We start from the raw sequence: 17,316 nt of genomic DNA, 5'->3' as shown, positions 1-17,316 counted from the left end.
CTGAACCAGAATCTGTGTTTTCAACATGACACCCAGGAGACTTTTATGCATATCTGAGTTTAGAAGCACTTTAGACAAACCCTTCCTGATGTAATTTTACCTGAAAATGTTCTGTGACATTTAGAAATCATGCTTTTCATTACAAAGTGGAGTTAGCATGCAAATAAGAAATCCCTGGATGCCAAAGACAGGAGAGGTATTTTTAGGGGCTTTAGGGACTCTCTGAAGTCCGCCTGTGAATCCTGGCTTTCCTTTCCTTCATGGTGTGGTCTCCGCACTGCAGGTAATGGGTAGCAATGGCAGAGAGGTAAAAATTCAGGTATGAATAATGATGAAAAGCTGGGGTATTTACTGTTTACACAAGACTAAACAAATATTTTTGTTAGAGCAAGAGATTTAAAAACATTTTAAATGCATTTTCTACACTTACTTTTTTTTATCATCTCTATTATATATTAACTTCTCTTTCATTTTAACTGTTTCCATGTATTTGGCCAGCGTTTAAGACCACAAAAGCATAGCTACCCGTCACTGAGTGCCCTCAATGGGGCTATTACAATATCTCATTTAATTTTAAAAGACAATCCTCATTTTGTATATTTTACTGAGTCTTAAAAAACACAAGTAACTCACCCGAGATCACATAACTAGTAAATGACTGGCAGATCCTGACTGAATATAAGCAGTTTATTTTAGTAATAATTTAATTTCTTCTGATATAGGTCATCCAATGGACACACTCATTTCTTTGTCTTCTGTTAAATTTAAACACTGTTAAATTTTATTAAAATCTATTTTCCGTTCAGGCTGGGAATCTCTCTCCCCTCTCTGGTACCTATCTTAGTCTCTTATATGTAATAGTGTTGTATAATAAAGAAGTTGATGCCTTTGTCCCAGGTTCCTGGGAGGGAGACTCTATATCCATGCGTCACACCTGAGTTTAGACTAAGATGCTGATCACCAGAAAGAACAACCATGTGATTAGAGCGTTGGGGCTTTAAGCTAGGCAACTTCTGAGGGGGAGGGAGAGGGACTGGAGACTGAGTTTACTCATGTGGCCAATGATCCAATCAATCATACTTATGCAATGAAACTCCCAAGCTCAGTGTAGCTTTCAGATTGATGAATACACTGATGTGACATGAGGCTGACATACCTGAGACTATGGGGAGAGGGCACAGCAGTTCTGTGTTTGAGGCCCTCCCATACCTTGCCCTGTGTGATCATCATTTAGCTGGTCCTTATTTGTGTCCCTTGTAATAATTATAAACTGTAATCTTAAGTGTAGAAGATTCCACAGTCCTAATGAGGCAGACTAGCAAATTACTGAACTTAAGGTGAGTTGTGGGAACTGCATGGACTTGTAGCCAATTGGTCAGAAGTATGGGTGGCCTGGGAACCTTGAATTTGCAGCTGGCATCTGAAATGAAGGCAGTCTTATTGGGGGCTGGGTCCTTAAACCTGTTGAGTCTGACAATAACTCCGGGTAGTTAGTGTCAGAATTATATTGCAGCATTGCAAATAGGAACAAAATAAATATTTGATGGATTGAACTCAGTTACCTAGAATTATAGTTGCCTTTTAAAGGATTCATATAATTTTCTTAAATGAGTATAATTTTGTCTTATTATACAGTTAATATACATACATTACATGAAAATTAGTAAGTAAAGGCAAAAGTAAATGAATGGGACTATATTGAACTAAAAAGCTTCTGTAGAGCAAAAGAAAGTGACAACAAAGCAAAAAGCCAACCATCCAAATCAGAGATGATATCTGCAAACAACAGCCATGACAAGGGTTTAATACCTAAAATATATAAACAACTCATACAACTCAACAAAATAAAAACAAACAATCCAATTTATAAATGGGCAGAGGACCTGAACAAAGACTTCTCCTAAGAAGACATATAAATGGCCAACAGATAAATGAAAATATGCTCAACTTCACCAGCTATTAGGAAAATGCAAATCAAAACTACAATGGAACACCACCTCACACCGGTTAGAATGGCTATTATCAACAAGACAAGTAATAACAAGTGTTGAAAGGTTGTGGAGAAAAGGAACCCTCATTCACTGGTGGTGGGAATGTAAACTGGTATAGCCACTATGGAAAACAGCATGGAGGTTCCTCAAAAACCTAAGAACAGAGTTATTACCATGTGACCCAGCAATCCCTCTTCTGGGTATCTACCCTAAAATTTTTGAAAACTTTTATTCGTAAAGATATATGCACCCCCATGCTCATTGCAGCATTATTCACGGTGGCCAAGACATGGAAACAACCCAAGTGTCCTTCAATAGAGGATTGGATAAAGAATATGTGGTACATACACATAATGGTATACAGCTCAGCCATAAGAAAAGATGAAATACTGCTATTTGCAACAACATGCATAGATCTTGAGAAAATTATGCTCAGCAAAGTCAGTCAGTCAGAAGAAGCTAAGAACCATTTGATTTCACTCAAAGTCAGATCAACTTTTGTCACCATATACTTGCCCCCTTTACCCTTTACTACTCCCTACACCCCCTTCCCTCTGGTAACCATCATACTGTTGTCTGTATCTATGAGTTTAAGTTTTATATCCCACACAAGGAGGAAAGATGTGAAGACGGCAGAGGGAGATGGCCATCTACATGCCAAGGAGAGAGGCCTCAAGAGAAAACAAGCCTGCCAACATCTTGATCTTAAACTTCCAACCTCCTGAACTATGAGAAAATAAATTTCTGTTGTTTAAGCCACCCAGACTGTGGTATTTGTTATGGCAGCCTTAGCAAAGTAATGCACTGCATTAGCTTACACCTGTAGTCAGTAAGTTGTAGTTGTGATAGGACACATATTTGCATTATACCTAACTTTACAGAAAATATTTCTAAAATTTCAAAGTAGCCTCTCTGCATCCCTCACTTATAATATTCCCTCCGTCTCTCCCAGAGATAAATATTGTCTTTAATTTTAAATTTATCATTCCTCAGGTAGGTATTTCCCCACCTATGAATGTATCCTTTACAGTATGGTTTCATTTCCCCAGTTTTGAAATTTATACAAATGGAATTATACTTTATGTATTTTTGAATTGCTTACTTTGTCATGGTTTCTGAGATTCAGCTAGTAAAAGCATTGCTATAGTTCATTTGTTTTCACTGTTAATGTAGTATTCACTGTATGACTATATCAAAACTCATTTGTCAATTCTACTGTTGATATTGTATCACAGTCTTGTCGGCCAATATGAACAATCTATGGCCATTCCTATCAATCTGTCCTGCATATACGGAAGTTTTTCTGGATATATACACTGGTGTGAAATTATTGGATCATAGGGCATATTCAAGTGGAAGCTTACTAGGTATATATGCATGCACAGTTGTAGAACTTAAGCCCAGGAGTAGAACTGCTAGGTATAGAATATGTGGATCTTTAGTTTTAGTAGATACTGCCAAACTGTTTTTCCAAAGTGGGTATGCCAACTTACATTCACACATGAGAGTTACCACTGATCCACATCTTCAAATGGTTCCTGGATGTGATTTAATTTCTAGAAAATATATATATACCAAATTGTATGTGTGTGTGTGAGAGTGTGTGTGTGTGTGTGTGTGTGTGTGTGTGTGTGAGAGAGAGAGAGAGAGAGAGAGAGAGAAAGAGAGAGAGACTGAATGAATGAATGTGTATGTATACCAAGAGCTTTAACTTACCGGTTTGGAAAGTGACTTCCATGTTTTAGCAACTATAATAAACAAATATATAAGAATTAGATAATACTTAATGTCATATAGATCTAAATTCAGTAACTATCAACAACCATATCTCCTAAAACCCAGCTTTATATCTAAAAGGCAATGTTTCTCAAGATTTGGATCCAAGGTATTTTATTTATGGCATGTTTTTGTTTCATGTACTATAAACTATAATAAATAATTTGAATAGGAAACACATTTTCCATAATTATTATCTAACTTTGTGTATTTCTAGATTTATAAAATAAGTTAACTTCATGTTAAACATCCTATGGTCTTAAAAACACAAATAATGGTATTAAATATTCATAGAATATAAAATATTAACATAAACTATAATTTTAAGGCATTACCCATGCTGTCTACTATGTTACTATTGCTGATTATAATTAAAAGGTCAGGTCTCTCTAGCGTGAATGGGAAGGATAGGGACAAAGGTAAAAGAGATGAAGGAGAGAGCAAGGAATGTGAGGTAGGGAGTCTCATCCTGTTTTCCATTCTTCTCTGCTAAAAATATTATCCTGTATAATAAAAGCATAATATGCTAAAGTATCTGGTTGGCTGTTCAACCAATCAAACTGTAATATGCTAATGTATGCTAAGGTTGCTCAACTGCTCACTATGAAGTGCACTGACCACCAGGGGGCAGACAGTTGACTGGTTTACCAGTCGCTATGATGTGCACTGACCACCAGGGGGCAGATGCTCTGACCAGTAGGTTAGCTTGCTGCTGGGGTCCGGCTGATAGGGACTGAGTGAGATGGGCCAGACATGCCCTGGAGCCCTCCACAGTCCCTCTGTGGCTGGCCAACCTCCCATGTCCCTCCCCAGCCCCGAGCGTGCACCAGTGGGGTACCTCAGCCTGGCCTGTGCCTTCTCACAATCCAAGACCCCTTGGGGGATGTTGGTGAACCAGTTTCGGACCAATCCCGCAGGCCAGGCTGAGGGACCCCACTGGTGCACAAATTCGTGTACTGGGCCCCTAGTAGTTGAATAAAATACCAGTGATCACTTTCTTTTTGTGATTCCTCTTCACACTCCTGAAGAGATCAAAAACTATGAATAATATTGAAATAAATGTGAGTCATATTGCTGTTTCCTTTGCTCAGATTTGAACACTGCGAATATCTAATGACTAACCTCATGTTTATATGGGATTAATTCCTATTAAACAGCTTAATTAGGAATTGGTAAATATTAAGTATACTAACTACATTACAATAATGACAACCAATAATATCCCTACATGGCGATGTTGTTATTTCTATATAATTTACCATAGTTAATGTAAACAATATATCAAATTCAAGATTATAAGAAAGGCTCTTTTTCTTAGTTAATACATCATCTTAAAATACAAAGGAAGTATTTTCTAAAATTTAGCAATCTGATCTTTAGGCAGATAGATTTATTCTCTATGTAGAAACAACATCCTTTCTTTACTCAAGATAGGTTATACAAACATATAATCAAGTGATTAAAATCATAGGCCTATAAAGTTGAATTCAGCAGTTAACCTCAATTATGATACTATATACATTCACTTTAAAAGACATCCTCCTTTTCATAATAAGCAGAACAATGTAAATAATGCTCTGTTGCTTTTGAAATATAACAAAAAAAAGAAGAAAAATAAATGGCACAAAAGTACATGCACACGCTCTGGTGTAATGTTCAGAAGCTATTTATCAAAAGAGGAAGTTAGAAACACTCTTGAGTTTTGTAGGGTTTATGAGAACTCCAGGGTAAATTATTCACAAAAGACGTATTCATTCTGCCGGATATGTCACCATGTTCAATATTATTAGCTTTTTCTTATAAAGACTAAAGAGCTATTAAGATTGTTCTTCAAAGGATTTTCTACTCCTTATTTAATATGTAGTTACTATATACATATATATATATAAAAATTGGATGAAAAGGGACTTCAATTCTATTGGATATATTTTATTTCTTAAAGCTATAGGTTGATATTCATTGTATTTTTAATATTTTTATGTATGTCTAATTTTTTAATAATACATCTTTTAAAACTAAAATTAAAATAATATTTGAAGCTATATGAGAAAAATAATTACTTATTTTAGTTCTAGAAGGGACATTTGCCTTTTAGGTTCCATTTAAGTAGGTAAAATAAGAAATTTTCTCAATTTCAAACACAAAGTTATAATCAACAACAATCAGATGTATACCTCAATTGATATTTACTTTGTACTATAATTATTGAGCAAATGTTTACATAGGATACCTTTTTTTTCCTATTGATATCACCATGAAATTATATATAAAAAAATGTTTAGCCTAACCAGTTTGGCTCAGTGGATAGAGCGTCGGCCTACAGACTGAAAGGTCCCAGGTTCAATTCTGGTCAAGGGCATGTACCTTGGTTGCGGGCACATCCCTAGGAGGAAGTGTGTGGGAGGCAGCTGATCAATGTTTCTCTCTCATCGATGTTTCTAGCTCTCTATTCCTCTCCCTTCTTCTCTGTAAAAAATCAGTAAAATATATTTTAAAAAAGTGCTTAAATCATGGTTACAAATTCAAGCGATAATGATGATGATGATATCTACTAACATTTATTAAGCAACTAGAGGCCCGGAGCGGGCCTAAACCTGGCCTCCCTCTGTGGGGGGCGACCAGCGGGCTGATCAGGGGACGGCACCAGCCAGCGAGTGGCCGTCCTTGTCCCCCCCAATCACCCCTCTGCTATCGCTGGTCGCCGACCCCCCCATTGCCGGCCCCTCTCTCTGCCCACTTGCAGGTGCCTTGTCTGGCCTGGCGCTGCCTGCTTGCGGCCCTGCCCCCCGCCGACCGGTTGTTCCACCTTTTGGTCGATTTGCATATTACGCTTTTATTATATAGGATTATTGTGTGTCAGGTATTACACTAAGTACAACTGACATATTTAATCCTCAAAAAACCTCACAAGGCTATTTTTATTTTTAGCTTTTTAAATGAGGAAAAAGAAGATTGAATACGTTAACCAAGTTCTCAAAGCTACTAAATGAATGCCAAAGTTTAAACACCAGTCAGTCTAATTTCAATATACTTTTGCTACTTTTATATCTGTGAGGCAGATTTTGCTCACATACTTCATGAAAAACAACATACTGCAACATACTGAATACAAAAGCAGATATGAGAATCCAACTATCCTTTATTAAGTCAGATATTAAGGAAGTCTGCAAAAATGTATATATTGCCAAAAAGTTTGAGAGCGACTGCCCAGCACATGGAAAGGTGAAAAAGAATTAGCCTATACTGATACTGCAGGAGCCATGACAAATATAAAAGATATAGGCAGAATTCTTGCCCAGGTCTAACTTCAAAGCCAGTCCTCTGAATTACTCTGTTTAGGCTGGATGTAAAAATTGACTAGGCAGAATATAAGTTTAAAGAATATGAAGTTATAAAGCATTTTAAGAGTGAAGGTGGTGTTTAAGCTTAATGTACTGAGAAAGGGAACAACTGAAAAATTCTGAAAAGAGAAGAGATACCAATAGGAGTTTGTAAGAACTATTAGTCTGGTAACACTGTATAGCATAATGTCTTCTGAAATACATTACTTGGTTAGTTGTTCTGAAAAACTTATACTGCTCCACACTAGAGATTAAACAATCTTATAAAATTATTAAGGTATTTTTAAAAATATACTTACGTTTGGGCTCATCTGTTGTAACAGCCAAAATAAAATCATACGGAGTCATGAATAACTGCCCTTCACATTCTATAGAGGCAAACAAACGAAACCGCCTTTCCCGAGATGTAGCATAGAGGTCTAAGTCTTCAATGTCTGTTCTGCCAATTGCTACCTAAAAAAGTAAAAAAATTTCAACTATGTGAAATAACATCTCCTTTTAGATTGTAAATGCTTTTAATTGTGCTAAAAGTGAATTAACAGAGTAAATGAAAATTTGAAAATATTGTCTTTTGAAGAACTGAATCATTTTATAAATTAAATAGAGGCCCAATGCATGAAAACGCATGCAAGAGTAGGCCTTCCTTCCCTGGGCTGCTGGCACCGGCTTCCCTCCAGCACCCAGGACCAGGCTTCCCTCCTCAGCCGCCTGTGGACCCCCGGACCTGGGCTGGCTTCCCTCCTCGGGCTGCCCGCAGGCACCCAGGACCCGGGCTGGCTTCCCTGCAGCCCTGACTTTGTCAGGAAGGACGTCTGGAATGACATCTGGTCTAATTAGCATGTTACCCTTTTATTATTATAGACTGTCCACATAAGTACAATGAATTAATACTTCAAAGATTCTACAATGAATGTTATTAACAGCCTGAAGATTTTAAACTGGAACTTTGAAGGACGTGTAATTTATTTCTTCAGTTTTAGTCTTAAAGAACATTAAATTTCTGAGCTAGTAGTTTCTCTAGAGCAGAGATTTTCAACTTTTTTCATCTCACGGTACACATAAACTAGTTACTAAAATCTGTGGCACACCAAAAAATATATTTTTTGCCAATCTGACAAAAAAAAAGGTATAATTTTGATTCATTCACACCAGATGGCTATTGCTGAGCTGTCATCATTTTTTTCATGTGACAATCTAAGGGAAAAGAGGTCAGATATTGCATGTTTTAAAAATTCTTGCAGCACATAGGTTGAAAATCACTATTCTAAAGGTAGAATGCCTACTATGCACTCTTTATATAGGCATATTTATTTAATTAGAAACTTATTCATTGTAGTTATTAATTTTCTTTAAAAAGTGAAACCCTGATAGGGTGTTCATGACTACCACTAAAGACACCATTTAGTAGAAACACCATCTAAAGTTGCTAACTCTAGATCACCATAGTACAGTTACTACCAACAGTCATTCTGAATTCTCTCTAGGGTTAAGATGAACAGAATTAGAAGAAGTGTGCGTAGCAGGAGAAGGAAGTCTCTCCTGTTTTCCTTAATTTGCAGTCTTTACCCTGTATATAAATAATTGTCCACTGTTATTTATTTTCTCTCTGAACTAACGATAACAAATTAATTTTTTAACAGAAGGATTATTTTCCTGATTATAAAAGTGAGATAATTATTGTATATAATTTAGAAGACAGAACTTCAGAAATTTATAGATATAAATTTTTTGTTTTCTTTTTTGGCAAAAAAAAAAAAAAAAAAGGGATTATACTGCCCTGACTGATTTGGCTCAGTGGATAGAGCATCAGCCTGCGGACTGAAGGGTCCCAAGTTCGATTCCAGTCGGGGGCATGTGCCTTGGTTGCGGTCACATCCCCAGTGTGGGGTGTGCAGGAGGCAGCTGATCGATGTTTCTCTCTCATCGATGTTTCTAGCTCTCTATCTCTCTCCCTTCCTCTCTGTAAAAAATCAATAAAATATATATTTTTTTAAAAAAGGGATTATACTATACTGCATTCATAGAAAAAGATAGGTAAATTGACAATAATCTCTGAGTTCTAGAGTAAAGCACTGGAATTTAATCTGACAGAAAACAAATGGCTTTAGGGAGATTCTTAAAATAGTGCTTCAGAGAGATAAAGCAACCTGGTACCAGAGGCAAGTAGCTCAGCAGTATATTAATAACAATGCTCAGGGAAGCCATAGGAATTAGGAAATTATTTTTGCTCTGCCAAGGGTGAGAAGTGAGACAATGAACAACTCAGTATCAAGAATGGGCAGTAATCTCCCTGAACGCTCCCCAGGGATCAGTCTACTACCTAAGTCCCCTTTTACACTTATATCCCAGGGCAGGGAGCCCAATCTTGTCTGACCACAAATTTGACTCTCCCTGGCAGACAGCAACTGCTTCTTGCTGGCTCTTTCCTTAGGCCTCCGTGGCCCCAGACACCTCTTCTCCAGTGAATTTCCTAGAGGACCTCTCCCTGTGAAGCTGTTTGAAGCCATGCCTCAGTCTAACATCCTGAACCACAATTTTTGCCTATATCTTCTATGTTTGCTATGGCCTAATATGGGCTTGATCTTTGACTTTTTGGTGCTCACAAGTGCCTGTTTTCTCACTGAGCTGCCCTTCCTTAGGCTCAGTCTATCATGTGTCGCAGCACGCCAAATCTGCTGGACCACTGCAACTGGTAATGTGATCCCCCTTCTATGAGCTAACGCAGGCAACTCCTCCTCCTCCTTCACTTCTAACAATCAATTAGCAAATCCTGTTGTTCTCCCTCTGATGCAGCGGTTCTCAACCTGTGGGTCGTGACCATCGGAAAATACATATAGCATATCAGATATTTACATTACGATTCATAACAGTAGCAAAATTACAGTTATGAAGTAGCAATGAAAATAATTTTATGGTTGGGGGTCACCACAACATGAGGAACTGTATTAAAGGGTCACGGCATTAGGAGGGTTGAGAACCACTGCTAATGTTTCACATACAGTCATGTCCACTACCTTTTCAAACACGCCCTTCTTCCCTAAAATTTTACAGTAATGGCCTGTGATGTTTGCCTCTAACCATCCTATAGTAAGAGAAAGTAAGAGAAAATGGGCAGAACTGTAGAATAATTTTGTATTCTTTAACTACGTGAGAATGAGTATCAGAAGAAATCTACCAAGTAGAGTTAAAGGTTTTCATTAAAATTCTACTGCATAAATTCTACACACTATGGCCTCGGCAAAAGTAACCATCATTTTTGATAACAGCATTAAGTGACCACAAGTCAATTTAGCACCACCTTAATTAAATGTTTTCCAGATTAAAAGGGGAAGCATGTGATCCTATATAATAAAAGCCTAATATGCTAAATGTCCGGTCATCCAGTCGTCCGGTCATCCAGTCGTCTGTTCAACCAATCAAAGTGTAATATGCTGATGATATGCTAAGGCTTCTCAACCACTCACTATGACGTGCGCTGACCACTAGAAGGACAGACACTCAATGCAGGAGCTGTGCCCTAGGGGTCAGTGCGCTCCCATAGAGGGAGCGCAGCTCAGCCGACAGACCCATCCCAGTGGCCCACCAACCCGGCGGCAGCCACTCACTCCCTCAGTAGTCCTGCATGTCCAATCTCCAGAGAATGGGCCAGGCACTGATGGACCAGTGCCGCTGGCCTCCTGGAAATTGGCCTTGCGCACCACGACCGCTTCCCCTCCTTAGACACTCCAAAGTTTGAATAAATCTAAACCTTCTGAAGTGTTAACATCACTGTTATGAACATTCAGAAACCAACAATCAATCAATAAAGGTGGAAAATGATATTCAAACCAGTTTATGAACCACCTCTTGGCAGTCTTGCTTACCTACACATGACAATGATCTTATATCACATCAATGTTCTGAGGCTTTAAAAAAAATGTATGCACAGCCATTTACCTTGAGCACACTGGCATGAATATGTGGATATAATCCTTATATTATAAGGAGCAGGTTAAGTACACCTATATTCACTGGCTGATCTACTTTAATACCTTTTTTGCTTACTTAAATCCATTATATATTTTAATTTTTGAAGCATAAAATTAACCTAAATATCTTTCAATAGTATATACTGTCTCAGTAAATGATACTTTTTTCATCACAAATTGCCAATAAAAACTCATCAGTAAGTATAATGTATCTACAGTGAATGGGAAAGTTAACCTGAAAGTAAAAAACCTGAATTATATCCATGTAGTTGTTAAAACATTAATTGATAAAATGAAAGTCTATTATAAACTAAAGGCCCGGTGCACGAAATTCATGTACAGGTAGAGTACCTATGCCTGGCCGGCAATCAGGGCCGATCAAGTTTCCTGCCCCCCCCCACCTCTTCCTTCCCTCTCTTCCTCAGCACCCTGCCACCACCACTGGTCACCCGCCATGTTCCATGATGCCCCCTGGTGGTCAGCGCATGTCATAGTGAGCGCTCAAACTCCTGGTTTTCTGGTCGAACTCCCAAGGGGATAGTTTGCATATTAGCCTTTTATATACTAGTAGATAGATAGATTCAATATCACGTGCTTAAAAAACAAGCCTTTTCAAAGCGATAAAGTACAATTTGTGAACCACAGGGAAGAGACTGACAGAAGCTATAGAACTCATGTTCAGTAAGAAAAATTCTCAATTTCTATAGATTGACATTACCTATTCTTTTCAACAATAAAGAGTAAATTTTGCTTCTATAATATCTTTAAAAAAACATGAGTGAAATTCATAAGTCCTTCTAACTTTTGACTACAGGAATAACAAGAATAAATGCACCTGGTGAGAATCTTATAATTTTATGAGCTAGGGAAAGCCAGAAAGAGGCGAATACACACTTCAAATTTGAATGAAGACTGAGAGTTAAAACATAGAAAAGGTCCTTGGTTATTGTTGGAGAAAAAGGCAAACACAAACATAATTTGTAAGAAGCTCAAATTCGGTAGATTATTCTTTTGGCTACAAGGAAAATTTCAGGAAGGGCAGCAATGGACAGAAGCCAGAACAGAAAGGTATAGAAGAGGTAGCATATGATTTATTTGACTCAATCCTGAACCAAGTACAAGACTCAAACTATAGACCTCAGCCAGGGATACAGAGGATACACATAGGTTCAAGCAACAGGCAAATTGGCTTAAATCCATTATTCAAAGAAGAGATGAATAGACCACATCAAGAGGAACCTGAGTTCAGAAAGAGCTGTTGTACATTGGATATTGGCATAAAGTCACTGGGGTATCAGACAGGAATCCATAAGACTGGGGCCAAATCATAGGATCAGTTACATTAACAATGTCAAAAGTGGCCAATTGCCCATTAGTCTTAAACTTATATTCTCCTATTGGTCTTAGTGTCTGTCTATGAAGAGGTTAAACTTACAGGTGGGTGTTCAGCTGAATTCTCATACAAGGAGAATACAGATCAGTCCAGCTGCCAAACTTAATTCACCATTATAAAAAAACAATCACTTTCCTCCATCATTAGATGAACGGATAAAGATGTGATACATGCATACACACACACACACACACACACACACACACACATTATCCTATATAATAAAGAGCTAATATGCTAATTAGACTGAACAGCAGGACGACTGTCCTGACGACCATCTGAGTGACCTTCTGGACGAAGCCAGGGCTGCAAGGGCCAGCTGAGACAGCTGGGGCTGCAAAGGCCGAGCTCCTTGCATGAATTTCGTGCATTGGGCCTCTAGTAATATATGTAATGGGATATCATTCAGCAACAAAAAACAATGAAATCCTGCCATTTGTGACAATATGGATCAACCTAGACGGTATTTCACTTATATGTATAATCTTAAAAAAACACACACACAAATGAACAAACACAACAAAACAAAAACAGAGAACAAACTGGTGGTTGCCAAAGGGAAGATGGGTGAGGAGATGGATGAAAAAGTGAAGGGGATCACAGTCAATAATATTGTGATTACTTTGCATGGTGGCAGATGGTTACTAGACTTAGTGTGGTGATCACATTGTAAGACCTATAATAATGTTGAGTCACTAGGTTGTACAACTGAAACTAATATAACATTGTATGGTGACTACTTGAATAAAAATTTTTATAAACAAACAAAAAACAATTATTTTCCTTCTCAAAACTCGAGGCCTTCACCAAATAATCCTTTCTTTATCTAGTATATTAGAAAGGGTGGGCTAAATTCCTCAGATGTAATTGCTCAAACACAACAGAAATGTGTTCATTTCCAAAAAGGACATGCTAGGTCTGCAGGGTGGGATGGGACGGTTTGAGGGGGGTGGGGTAGAGCGGGAAGCTGATTCACACATTCATTCAGAGACCCAGGGTGATGATGACTGCCTTTATCAACCAAGGTGGGGCAGGGCAGCATGGAAGAAGTTCATGTGAGGAGCTTTTATAGGCCAGGCCTAGAAGTGGTCAGTCGAAGAGAAGTTAGTCACTTAAGTGCAAAGGATAATGGATAACGAATCCGGCATCCACAGCTCTAACTATTATGAGGTAAGAGAAGAGATTATGGTCAACAGCTTGCTGTGTCTGTCACACTAACTTTTGGTGACAACATCAAGGGCTCATGAAATATAAAGACTAGGGGAAAAACATTAGAATTATATATAGTATGTTTAACGAAGACTTAGAGAGATACAGTTCCAAAACAAACCACATCTGTAGCCTCTTGGGAGGTACGACTTGTAAATGACCTTAATTAGTTTTTTAGGAAATACTAGACTACTGTGATTCACCTTAAATTGACACTTCCACACATTTTATTCTGCACTTATTGTATTTCTTCCCAAAGTCTTAAACACAGCCACTACTCACTTGAAATGTAATGCTTGCACTTGCACTCTCCCAGCTTTGTTTTTCCAAATTTGGCAAAAACGCTTTGAAACTCTGACCTTTTCACTAAACAAAGTCAGTGAGATTAAGAAAACATTGGTTTTGATCCTCCATCCTTGAATATTGAGAGAAGTTGAGTGTAAATAGATGTTTTGTGCTCCACAGTATCCACAGTATCTATGGGAGGCTGAACAGTAACTACTGTCCAAAAGTTTAACTTACAAAAACTGAATTGAACTGTCTATAGGTAAAAAGATGATGACCTTAAAAATTTTGATATGCGATTATAAAACAGTTGATCATGAACTAAATTTGGTTGACAGACTGCTATACTCAAAATATCCAAATAAAAGAACTAAAAACTCTAAAATTTAAGTAATAATATATAAAATTACCCAAAAGTTATATATATATAAACTTGTTTAAATTCTAACAAGTTCATTTCTTTCATTAATAAAGTAAAATTCACTCTGAAAATAAAGTATCACCAAACTTTAAAAAATGAAATTATAAGTGTGATTTCAACAAATAATATCTTATTAAATGTAATACATTATGATTTCTTGGCTTCATGTAGGCATATTCTAACTAGATATGTGAACATTTTTATGGTGTTATTTTCAGAGAAAAGGAGAATACAGACATCCGAAGTTTAAGTACTACTGCAATATTTTTATATGTGGCAAATTTCATAGAGGAAATGGAATTTTTCATATCAAAAAGATCTCACAAAACTGCTACTGAGAACTATACAAGCATGGGTTTCAGAGTTGGCACATCAATTATCTTTATTCTAAGTGTAAGAAAACACAACAGAAAAATGAAATCACAGAACTCTAGAGGTAGAAGAGAATTTAAATTTGTCTTTTTCTTTTATTCCTTCTAGGAAATTATATTTTACATATTCTAGAAATTATTTTATGGTACTTACTAACATTCTTTTCAAGTATGCTAAACAAATGTTTAGGAAATCTTCTTTCCAGCTCCAGAAAGCTCTATCTCTTTTGTTACACTGAGAAATTGTGAACTGCATTCTAATTCTTTAACCTCAGTTTCCTTACCTATAAAAATGGAGAATTTCATGGATATAAAAATTTTAAACATACCTGTAAACTAACACACACAATTTATTCATAAAATTGAGTAGGGATCATTTTCAGGTACTTTGTGGATATGCTGACATAAGAGCAGTGGCTTAAGAAGTGGTAGAAATGATAAAAATTACACTTTAAAAATTATCTCATCTTTCCGAAGGAAATAAAAATATGTGTCAATGCAATTATATTATCTGGAATTTCCAAACTCAGACCTTTGTAACTTGTACTTAGATGTTACTTCTGAAGGTAGTGAAATCAGGGCCTTCCGGCAACAGAGTATATCATTATTCCTCCTAAGAATAACAGAAAGCAAAGGTTCACTGCCAAGGCATAGTGTCGTGTTACTTCAGGTCAGCAATTTGAAAATTTACTCTGTGGTAAGGTCTGGTTTTCCCGGGGAGGCAAGATTAAATGCCAGATAAAGGATTCACTACTTGACAATTAGAGAAACTGATGCCTACAAGCTGATAATATCCCAAAGAGGTAACTCGAGACAATTATATCAATTATCTAAACACTGTATAATGCATTACCCCTTAGCAGCCAAGAAACAGACATGAAAATGAAGAATGGAAAAAGGAAAAATAAAAACCATTTGTATTAACCAAAATTGTTTAGATTATTCATCCTTATTACTTTCTTTTTAAAAATATGTTTATATTAAATTAAATCAGTATTAATGTTTTAAAATGAATGATTAGAAAGTTTACTTGATTATATGTAGGAAGTTTAGAATTTTATGCCCTGATATTGGTAACTGTACCAAAATTTTATGAAACATTACAAAGCACATATCTCTTATATGTGGATTTTTATTTTACATTTTCTGGGTAAAAAAACCTATGAGATGTATATGAGACTCAATTCACATCTATTTTTTACTCTAGCTAAAAAAAATGTTCATGGAAGTATTACACTTGCTTTCTCTAATGGCTTCAGGCTTATTTAAAAGCTTCTATGAAGATAAAAGGAGTAACATTTGTTTTGCTTGTTGGGTGGTCGAAAGGTTAAACATCAAATTCCCAGTGTGGGAAAATCCCTAAGTACTCTAGGTGAAATGTTTTGATGCTTAGTAAATGTATCTACGTGGAAATACACACAGCTGACAACCAGCCAACAGTATGTCCCTGGCTGAGATCAAATAGAAAAAGAAAGTTGTGAAATGGGGGCGGGGCGGGGGGGGGGAGGACGATCACTTATGATGTTCAAGTGTCCACTGTACTGTAATAGTAGCTTACGTGATAGGGTTCTTCACACCATTTCTTTCCTGCTCTGTACAGCAAAGCTATTGGAGAGAGCTGCCTACATTTCCTGTCTCTGATATTGCTACTTCAGCTGGTTCCCCCCTCTATCCCTCCACTAAAACTGCTTGTCAAGGTCACCGATGACCTCCTTGTTTCTAAATCTAAAGGTCAATTCTCAGTTTTCATCTTACAGCATCTGACACTGTTGATAACTCATCGATGACCTTGACAGTTTTAGTGGAGGGATAGAGGGGAGAACTCCTGATTTTTGTCCTACTCCCCTGGAATTTCCTTCCCAATACTTTTGCTGGCACTTCTCATCTACACAGTGCCCTATGGTGGTTTCACTCACCCACAGTGTCCTATGAACCTCCTCTCTTATTTTAATCTATAATTACTTCTTTGAAGATCTCATCTAGGTTTTACATATTATAAATTTACTATCAAATCCAAAATGGAGGTCATTTACCAGAGACAGGGCAAGGTGGGGTGTGCTGCAGTTGCAGTGGAACACAATACTTTGAATAGCTTTTGTGGGATGAGAAATGGAGGTACCAGGGACATGTAAAAGTATTGTTAAACATGTGTCTTTATGCACACAGTTCAGTTTCTCAAGAGTATATAATACCTAGATAGAATTTTGGAGTTATGAGGTATGTGAATCCTCAATTTAACACACACTGTCAATTTATTTTGCAAAGATTTGTACCCCCTACCACCAGAGTATAAGAATTTTTGTGGTTCTACATGAATGCCAACATTACTGTATTTTTAATTTTACCAATTTAATTAATAACAATTGGTGCTTTACTCTGGTTATCATAATATTTCCCTATAGTTAGTGATGTTGAACATCTTCTCATGTGTTTACTGGTTTTTTAAAATATATTTCTATTGAGTTGCCTGTATAGACCCTTTGCTTATTTTTCAGTTATACTGTCTTATTTTCTTGATTTGTAGATCATCATGATATATTCTGCATATTTATTCCTTGCAA

General features: G+C 37.0%; 1 protein-coding gene across 1 annotated transcript in view; it reads right to left on the bottom strand.

Moving 5' to 3' along the window:
• MICU3 (mitochondrial calcium uptake family member 3) overlaps positions 1 to 17,316 on the bottom strand; it is a 71,947-nt gene that overhangs the window by 41,831 nt on the left and 12,800 nt on the right. Inside the window, exons 2-4 of the mRNA XM_006753800.2 lie at positions 10,108 to 10,190; positions 7,408 to 7,561; positions 3,708 to 3,739 (exon numbers count right to left, since the gene is read on the bottom strand). Coding sequence (XP_006753863.1) covers positions 3,708 to 3,739; positions 7,408 to 7,561; positions 10,108 to 10,190 — 269 coding nt within the window. The remainder of the gene's footprint in view (positions 1 to 3,707; positions 3,740 to 7,407; positions 7,562 to 10,107; positions 10,191 to 17,316) is intronic.

The sequence above is a fragment of the Myotis davidii genome, unplaced genomic scaffold, assembly GCF_000327345.1.
Source record: "Myotis davidii unplaced genomic scaffold, ASM32734v1 scaffold71, whole genome shotgun sequence".
NCBI classification, from domain to species: Eukaryota; Metazoa; Chordata; class Mammalia; order Chiroptera; family Vespertilionidae; genus Myotis; species Myotis davidii.
This window is presented reverse-complemented; position numbering and strand designations above follow the sequence as displayed.